The following is a 10,144-nucleotide window of genomic DNA, read 5'->3' on the forward strand; positions in this document are numbered from 1 at the left end:
CCTTCGCCACACACAATCCCTCCCCATCTTCCCCCAGTTCATGCAGTTGAGTGTTCTAGTAATTTTGTAAGGAAGAAAGAGTTTCTGAACAGACCAGTTCAAGACAGCCTTTCTGCAGTTTTTTTCTCTTTCTGTTCTCTTTCTCGAGCAATAGTTGTCAGAAATTCTGTCCCTTCTCCGCATACTTGTGGCTTAATTTCTCCCAATTAGGAGATAACCTCTTAATTAGTTAATTCAATTTTTTTAGCTGTCTTCTGCTTTTTCACATGTGGACTTTTGAGGGACTGTACTGTGTAAAAAAGAGGGAGCTGAGTATGAGCCCTGCTCCTTAAATGGGACAAGCTCTTTTGTTATGACCATCTAGCTCCTACATAAACCATCTTTATTTTCCGTCTTGACTGCTACATTCATTTATTGGCATTTTTCTTCTTTTTAAGAAGATTTAGCATTATTTGTAAGTCAAAGAAAGAAAATATTTTTGACAAATGCAAATTTTGTTTATTGAAATATACATGGTTTAGTTTTTATGTAGCCTTTGAATAATGAATTAATAAAGCCATAGGCATTAGATATGCACTAATGCTGTTTTTTTAAAGGTGCAAACATTATACATTATGAAACAAATCTTTCTTTATAGGTATTATATAAAAAACTAGCGAAGTACCAAGATGAGCTTGATGATACGAAGTTGAAAGCCCAGGATTTAAACACAGATGTTGTCAGGCTGAAGGATGTACTGAAGTCTAAAGTGAGTATATGGATTAAATCTGTTAATAAAAGCGGTTGTTTTAACAAAAAATGAAATTTTAACAGTATCTCCATGGAAGAATTTGCTTCTAGCCAAAACTTATTTGCATTCTACTAATATGGATTTATTAAATACATTTTCTTAGCTGTTTTCGCAGTATACAAGTAATGCAGTATATTTAATTGTGGTTTTATGTATATATACACACACATATATATACATGTATGTCTTTATTAAAGTTAAAAATGCAGACAGTGAATAATACAGAGACTTGGAACTCTTTCGTCTTATTACCATATGGGATTAATAGAAATTTTTTTTTGCCATATATTTGTATACATCATATTTGTAATATTAATCTAGCCATTTTTAACAGGTGTCTTTTGACCATTAAAATGTGGCCATCTTGAACAAACATTGGTTCTTGAGAAGTCTCTCAATGTTTTAGCTAAATGGCAAAGTTTTCAGTGGAAAGAGAACATCCAATATTGCATCATACCTGTAGATATATAGATATCCCTATTTTGTGAAGCTTACTGTAAATTATTAAACAAACAAGCTTTATGTGTTAGGAGAGAGAGAGCTGTGAGCTTTTGGAGAAGTACCACAAAGCCTGTGAACAAGGACAAAGCTGGGAAGTAAAATGCCATCAAGCAGAAGCAGATTGTAGCTCTGTTAGACTGGTACTGATCAGTGCAGAGGCTGAGAACTGCAGGTTGAAGGAGAAAGTGGAGTCCCTTGAAAGAGTGATGGAGCAAGTAAGTTGAAATTGTTCTTTCCATAGTTTATAGATCATAGTGAAATGATCTGGTAGTATTTTAAGCCTGCAACTGTTTAATAATGCCACTTCTCATATTTTAGAGATATTTGCAACAATAAGCTGTAGAAGTTTGAGTTTACTTAATGACATGACTAGAATTCTTCTAGTCACACTTGGAAAAAAATCTTAAAAGATCTTAAAATGTAGTTGCATATTTCAAGGAAATAAATATACATTATAAGTTATAAAATGCTCTCACGTGTGGAATGTCTGAAGGCATAATGTCACACATAACTCCACAGCATACCGGAAACATACCTAGTGCTTTGCCACCTGTTACATTCCTGTCCCTGCTTTTCTTGCTTCTAGGTTTTCAACCTTCTTTCTCTACTGCTTTAGATGTCCCAGAGAGCCTCTTCGCACTTGAAAATCTGCAGAACTTAAAGGGAAATGCACAGCATGGCTTTGGAAATACATTACGAACATATAAGCTATTATCTGGTTTTCAATTGTTACAGTTTTTGTTGCAGATCATCTCTGCTTCCTAAATATCATTGTAGGCTATGAGGGCTAGCCATGCACATTAGATACTCAAAGGGAACTAAACTGCTGCTGTTCAGAAAGTGGATAAGAACATAACAGTAGCAAAACAACACAGGAAGATTGTGTGGCAGATTGATATTTAAAAAATACAATAAAACTGGTACATGGTCCTAGTTTGTACAGCGAGGCTTAAATGAATAGAGATTTCATAGAATCATAGAATGGTTTGGGTTGGAAGGGACCTCAAAGATCATCTTGAAAGATATCTCAGATTTTACGTTTAGTCACTAAGAAAGCAGAAGAGCTGAAGTAGTTTATTAGCAAAGAAATTTGACATGGGCTTTAAAATACTTGACTGTTTTAGGAAGTATCAATATCTCTTTAACAAATTTCCTTAATTTCTCTTGAAAATCAATTTCTGTTGAGCTTGATTTTTACAAAAACTACAAAATTAGTGTCTGATAGGCAATTTTTAAAAACTCAGTTTGGATAGACTCTGAAAAGTTGTTCATACATACTCAGATTACTTACATATTTTTAGTATGATTCTATCACTGTCCTGTCCATCCTCTGTTCCAGCTGAGGTAGTTTCTTGTTCTTTACAGGCTTCTACCACTCTTTTTGAACCTTTATGCCTTTTCTATACACCATGAGTAAAGCTGCTAATTTTTCCATACCTTTCAATCAATAGAGTTTTATCAGCCATGTATAACCTTCAGATAGGGCTTTTATTTTACATAATATTCCAGTGCAGAAGTCTGCAGTACTAGATTGCAGCATACATATATTAAAAAATGGAAACTAAACCTGATGCTGAATAATATTGTTCTTTCGGTGTTTCAAATACTGTTTATTTTCCTACAACTTATGCTGTCTGCAGTTTTCAGTATTCTTTTGTTCTGAAATACAAAAGCAGAATATTGAAACTGTTTATTGGCAAAAGAACTAGATTTTTGATTGACAGAAAATTGAGTTTTTCAGACTGAAGAAACCTTTTAGTTTAGTAAACAAAAAGTTTGAGTTTTGCTTTGAAAAGTGAAAAATAGTCTCTCCTCTGCTCTTAGCCTATGACCTGAGTTGTCTCATATCTTCCTTGTTTGAGGACAAATGGTTCATACACAAATGGTTCACACACAAAATGCAGATATTGGTTTGTTATACCAGGTTTAATTTCCTGCACTTTGCTTCAGCAAAATGTGAAACTTCTTTTCTTTAATGACTCTGTCTACAGAATCCACTGATCCCTATATTTCATAGCATTTTATCATTAGTATCAAATGCATTTATATTCAGATACATGCATCGGGTGAATTTATAAATCTGACACAGGATTGTGACTGAAGGCAAATATAACACTAATTATCCATCCTAGAGTGAGAGCAAATTTTGGTCATTGATCCCAGACTTCCTTTTTTCTTTTCATTTTTTTTTTTTTTAAGGATACTCTAATAGCCACTAAGCTTAGCAAACATACATCTAAAACTTTTAAATCTTTGTTTAGCTGCAGAGGAAGTGTGACTCATCCCATTCTGAAATAGAGCTCCTGAGAAAACAACTGGGAAATGAAAGAGCAGCTATGAAAAACCTGGAATCTTTGCTTCTGTCCAGTCGTGAGAAAGAACTTCAGTCGCAGATAGCAAAGCAAGAAAAAGACTCTGAAATTCAGTTGCTCAAGGAACAGCTTTCTGTAGCAGAAGATAAAGTGTGAGTAAATGACCAGGAGAATATTGCAGTGTTCTTTTATTTCATTCTTCCCAAGCGTATAGGCAAACAGATACGGGTTAATATCTAGCTGCATTTGCAAATGGCCAATGTACCTTTGTTACCTTAAAAGCAGAAAATACCAAAAATCTTCTTCTGATTCCTCAGCTAAACCCTAACAGACTTTTCTGTGTAGTGTTCTTGATCTCATTTTGCCCTTTTAATTTTGGATAATTGTATTTCTTAACATACCTGGAGGTTATAGTTCCTATCTAATTAAAGTGTATGGGCTTTACAGCGCTGTGCAGAGTCGAGATTTTACTCAGCTCAGAAACAGAGCAGCTCAGCTAGAGTTGGAACTGGATATGACCAAAAGACAGCTGGGGACTGAGCGCACTGAAAGGCAAGTGTGTGTTTTCGTATTGTGTTTCCTGCATCTAATTGGGGTGAAATGCAATACAGTACCAAGACTAACTAGTAGGGTAAACAGCAAAGTTTGGCTTTGCTCTGCTGTACATGTCCTGTGTGTTCAGAGGCTATTCACATCACAAAGTTTAGTGTGTTCAGCTGTCTAAATGAGTTGTCTAGGATCCCTTTACGGCCAATGGAATGACACAGTGAGATAAACTGCTCTCTGGAACTGCTTGGTTTAGGATGGGATGGATTGCTTTCCTGAAGATGCTCATCTATCTTCATTCATTGATACTGATGCCTGTCTTTATCTGTACTGGTAATCGAGGTGACTTTTTGGCTGTAAAAGTGATTTATAGACCACTAGTTTGGCAATATGAATGGCAACCTTTGGCTACACTACTAATGAACTAACCCAGGTCAGAGCATTGACTTGAGGTGTACACACAACGTATACTTGTCCATATAGTTTAATTTTAGTACACAGTCTGGAATGATTTTAGCCTATAGCAGCCTACATTCTACCAGGTACTACTTGAGGCACAGAAGGTGTTGGGGATGATTCTCAAATGGCAGTATGACTAAAGGAATGTGGGTTGTTTAGTTTGGGTTTGGGTTTTCTTGCTGCTGTTCTTGTGGGGTTGTTTGTTTGGTTTTGTTTGTTTTGGTTTTGTTTTTTTGTGGATTTTGGTTGGTTGGTTGTTTTGTAGGGTGTTTTTTTCATGGGAAGAGAATATGTACAAACTCTTTCATCTGATTTGGCCAGTGCCAGAGAATAGTCCCTGGCCTGCTTCATGAGTGAGTTTATCAATGTAGTGTCTTCAATAGTTTTCTTATCTGTGAAACAGCAGTAATTCTCTATTTCATGGGTGTATTAAGTATAAAATATTACGGTATCTGGCATTATTTTGGGTATAAAAATGAGATGGCTAAAAGAAGCAGTGTGATGTGATTGAAGCACAGGTCTGAGAATCGGGTGTCTTGTTTAATTGTAGTAAATTACTTTGTTGATAAGTAGGGATGAAGGTTTTGGAGGGGACATCTCCATACCTGAGGTTAGATCTTTTAAAGATGGATTTCTTAAGTGTCTCAGCGTATGCTTCAATTTCAGATTAGATTCTGCTTTACCCTGAAGTCATGGCAAAAACTGCAGCACTTTTGGATTAGATGCGCAAGTCAGTTTAAAAGGTGGAATCATTTGTGTTTGCTCAGCTCATAGAGTGAGCTAGACCATATACTAGTGCAGGATTGCCTTTGTTTTAAAAGAAACTGTATCTTCTTCAAACTGTTGTTTCTCTGCTACCCCTATGTGAGTGCATCCATCTCATGGCATATGGGTGCTCCTTGGTAAGGACTGTAAGTGTGTCTTCTTGAAACGCTTTCTGTTTACTGGCAGAAAGCTGAATCAGCCTCCATACTTAATATCTTCTCCTTGTTAAGGATAATTTGTTACTTGCATGGTTGCATATAGTTGCAATAATATCAACACTTAGTTTACAATTGGTTATCAAACCAAACATTAGAGCGAGCCTATGCCGAGGCAAAGATCACCAGTTTTCTTTCTCGAAGAGAATCTCTTTTCTACTTCAAGAGAATTACAAACATAATTACCTGAATTGTTTTGGAAAGAACAAACCTAGATTCCGTTACGCAGTCTCTAAGTCAATTGCAAAAACAGTATGCCGAAATCATAGATAGCAAAGACTGAAAAGTTCTCCTATAAAAATCTGACATTACATTGAGCTGTGTTTGAAGGGCTAGAGCTTGTTTCTTTTTTTTTTTGGCTTTTTCATAAAATCAAAACAGTGTCCTTTCAATGTTCTGCAAGGGTTACAAGAATTCTATTTGTTTTCTGTTTTTCCTCAGAAAGTCATGCTTTATAAGAGCAGGTATCTATCTCATGCTTGCAAGGAAGGGGATTAAAGCTCCAAGGTGGCTTCTTACAGTCCCTCTATTTTGCTGGTACTGGCAAGTGAAAACCAGAAAATTAGCCAGAGAGGAAAAAAATCCTATCATTAAAGTCAGTATCATGATAGTATATAATGGAAGCAGCAGATATGAGTACTGACTTTTTTTTGGTTATTGTTAAAGAAGTGGGTAGATGATACCCTTGTTCTAACACTGATTTAGCTAGTTGTGTTAGTTTACTGCCTTGGTGCAGAATGAAGTAATACATCAAATTAGGAGGTGGAAGTGCCAACACTGTCAGGCCTTGAATGAACATCAACACAGTGATACCACAAGGCTTAATCCATCTGAGTTTTTCTTTACCAGTTGGGAAAAGCACCTCCCTATTCCTCCCATCCTCCTGACTGCAGAAGCAGTTTGGACTCACATGGGAAGAACAGGTTTGATTTATTGCCCTGTTCTGATTGTGGTGACCAAGCACAGGGACTGTCAGTCAGTTTTCCGATGTAGTATCAGATCCCACATACTTCCTCCTTGTATACCCCGATGCAGGAGTTAAGGATTGATCCAGTATCCAGGCTGCACCCCTTGCAGTCAAAATGACTAGACTACCATTTTACAACTTTCCCACTGGGGAGTCCAGCATGTCTTAAATATCAACCAGTTTCAGGGCACTTCAGGTAGAATCCAGTCTACTGGCCTTGCCAACTCAAACAGCACAGGAATACTGCAAGCAACACTGTTCTTATATTAATATAATTGCTGATTTTAGTGATTGTCCTTATGTTGCAGACTAGTGAACAACCTGAAAATTAGGCTTTTCCTCCCAAGAGATTTTTTACAGTTTTTAAGAGCAACCATGCAGCAACCATGGCTAGCTTCTCTCTTTTAGGCAAAATAGAGGCAATGAATATGTAGAATAAAATCTGACTAAGAGAGTAATATAGAGAGTCTGTCTTCCAGAGAAGTATATGCTGAACATCACATCTCCTTCTAAAATAAAACAAAAAAGCTGACAATCTGAAATAGCGAAGAAAATTCATGATAATGACTGAGATAATTTTAATGATTTTTGGAAAATGCGTAGTCTCACTGTAAAATAATGTTTATTTAGGGAGCGTGTTGTAAAGGAGCTTCAACGTCGGAATCGTATGATCTCGTATCAGTTAAACTCTACATTAAGAACATCATCACCTGAACATTCCCGTCAGCCATTTCCTGATTGGTCTCCAGACTGCTCCCTGGAAGGGTAAGTGGTTTAACAACATTTAAGTTCCAAACACTGAGAGGGAATAAATAAATAAATAAATGGGTGAACTCTGGTATTTCTCATTGAAATATTGACTGAATTTCATTGCTCCAAGTAAAATTACAAGAAGATTCAGCACCACAATATTTTGATGATACTCCTTTTATTTTATTTTATTGAGCTGTATCAAATAGCAACTACTTACACCGGGATGCTATAGTCATAAATTCTTCAAACAGTAATAAAAAGATGCTACAGAAAATCTCTACTTAACTTGCCACCAGATCTAAGTATTTTCATCTTTCCTGCCGAAAAGCTCTTAACTATACAGCCTTTCTTCTTCTAGCAGTTTTCCACATAGTTTTTACTCTATATATGAGCAAGTTTTACAAGAAACATAAATGCATTCTAAAAATCTTCAACTACTTGTAACCCTGAGGAGGAGCAAGCCTATCTTCCTTTTAAGAATCAGTGAAATGGAGCCTCCACAGTATGGAGGTACTCCCTTGCCAGTTTTGGTCTCAGCTTAGTTTCATATTTGGTAGCAGCATGCTTGTTGCATCACACATTTTTGGTAGATTGATGGCAGCCTGCATTAAAAAAAATTGCCCATTGAGGGGGAAAAATTCTCAATTCATGACTTCCAGGAAATAGTTTGTGCTTTTGAGATGGCTATCTACTTTCAATAGGAATTTTGTTAATACTTTGTAAACTGAGATGACTACCTTTGGCATGTGATTCATCTTCATTATCAAAGGCTTCTCTAAGAATATGAGACAAGTTTCCTCAGGTCAGTGGGCTGGTTCTGGTGCCCTTAGGAGGAAAACACAGCTGTGCAAGACAGTGATTTTGTAGCTATTGCCAGGCCTTGATAGTACAGGGAGTCTTCATTCCTCTGATAGGATTGTGTCTACTCCTCCTTAGTCTGAGTACAGCGTAGCTCTTAAATTTGTTGAAATAAGCATTGTATCTGGGAACGGTTTAATTTAATTACCATAACACTTTCTTCTATTTTTGATACTGTTTAAAGAAAAGAGGGAGCAATTCATATAGTCACCACACTGATAGTAACAATTATGGTGCTTTTTCTATTACTCTCACTTCAGGGTGTTAGAATTCCTTTCTAATTTGTAAACTTCTGGCTAAATACCAAATCAAGACTAATCTACAAACTAGATTGTCAATTCAGCTCCTTTCTTATTTGCTTTTGGGGTGCTTTGGGGTTTCTGTTCTTTGATTTTTCCTCATGGCTGGCCTTACATGACACTATCTGTTTTTGCACATTCCTGGCAAACAATTTTAAGTAAGGAATGAAATATGTAAGCCAGATACAAATACTTTGCTTAAAATCTTTAGCTGGTTTAAGCTAAATCTTTCTCAAATCAATGTAGCTTTTGAGTGTGAATGAACTAATTTTTTTTTATGCCTAATTATTTTCTATTTTTGAGTGCTCAAAGTACTAATATAATTCATTATTTTTTTCTTCATCCAGATCTGCTATACATTTTTGGCTAAAGGGGAAGGACTATGGTTGTTCCATAGTTACTTACTTATACTAAGTGGTTTGGGATTGTTTTAATGTAAAAAACCCCAAACAACTGTGTAATAAAACCTGAAACTTTGACAGTCTATGCTATGTTTTAAAAGCTTAACTGGAAAGAAATGATCAGGTTTGTGTGGTGTAGTAATACAGTGATGAATAATATAACCTGTTTGATAAGGCTCACTGAGATAAAGTAGAGATCTAAATCTGGATCTGTGTGCTTTGTGTAAGTGACTTACATTTGATCTACCTATGTCTGGGTGAGTGCTCTAATGTCCAGAATACTAAAGTTCTTGATAAATTTTATGTCAAGAACTTAAGAGTCTGTATCAAGAAAATGAGAGACTAGCAGAAGTGTCCGAAATATTTACGAATGATGAGATAATTTCCCTCCCTCCTAACTCTAGAAAGCTTCAGAAAATTCACTGAGACCAGAACAAAAGAAAAAATAATGTAAAATATGGCCTGAGAGTAAACACAAGAATATTAATGCAAATATTTGTGTGCAATCATCAGCAGAATCACAGAATTAAGGCTAAATAGATATGGGAAATTGATGAGATATGATCTAGGTGCAGGTTCCTGTTGGATTTAAAAGCCGAATACTATTAGAAGTAGAACTCCAGGAGGTATAATTTCATTTTTCAATTGCTTGAAGACAAGTTACCAGGGACTGAAAAATATACTGTAGAAACAACTACTCATTGACAGAGAGGCTTCTTCCACAGCTAACGTCTGACTCTGCAGTACATGAAGTATAATGAGATAGCAGTGCAGGAATCACTAATACCCCTCCTCCTCTGCAGTCTTTTGGTGCAATTTTAGCAGACATGCTGTGAAGGGAAATAAGGTGGACGGGCACATTTTTATTTTATTGAGAATGTGATATCAGAAATAAATTGGACAGTAACTTTTTCTTATTTTTCTATTTTTGTCTTTATTGCACCAGACTCACTGTTTCAGTAAACTGAACAAGTCGTGCCTTGTACTTTGTCTTGCAGACCTAGTGGGAAAGACCTTTTCTGTCTGATTTCCTCAAGTGATAGGAGTCCAAAGCTTGCTTTTCACTTCAATAAGCATTATAGCGCTTTTGTAGAATAAAATCTATTCTTTCAAATGATTTGGATTGACTTTGTAGAGACTGGGAAGCTTGCTCAAATTGCTTTCAGAATCAAAACCTTAAAATTTTTCACATGGAAACATCAGAATGTATTTCTGTATTCACTGAACATGAAATAAATTAGATTTCTTTTCCTTTCTAGGAATTCTTGTTTCAAGGAC

General features: G+C 36.0%; 1 protein-coding gene across 1 annotated transcript in view; it reads left to right on the forward strand.

The window, feature by feature from the left end:
- The window catches only part of TSGA10 (testis specific, 10), a gene marked incomplete at both ends in the record, with an annotated part of 23,363 nt that extends 16,043 nt beyond the window's left edge, over positions 1-7,320 (forward strand). Inside the window, 5 exons of the mRNA XM_010023150.1 lie at positions 638-748; positions 1,321-1,506; positions 3,553-3,755; positions 4,051-4,159; positions 7,190-7,320. Of these exons, the coding sequence (XP_010021452.1) occupies positions 638-748; positions 1,321-1,506; positions 3,553-3,755; positions 4,051-4,159; positions 7,190-7,320 (740 nt within the window). The remainder of the gene's footprint in view (positions 1-637; positions 749-1,320; positions 1,507-3,552; positions 3,756-4,050; positions 4,160-7,189) is intronic.
- Between the last annotated feature and the right edge of the window lie 2,824 nt (positions 7,321-10,144).

Source organism: Nestor notabilis, unplaced genomic scaffold (assembly GCF_000696875.1).
Source record: "Nestor notabilis isolate BGI_N333 unplaced genomic scaffold, ASM69687v1 scaffold9301, whole genome shotgun sequence".
Classification (NCBI taxonomy): Eukaryota; Metazoa; Chordata; class Aves; order Psittaciformes; family Psittacidae; genus Nestor; species Nestor notabilis.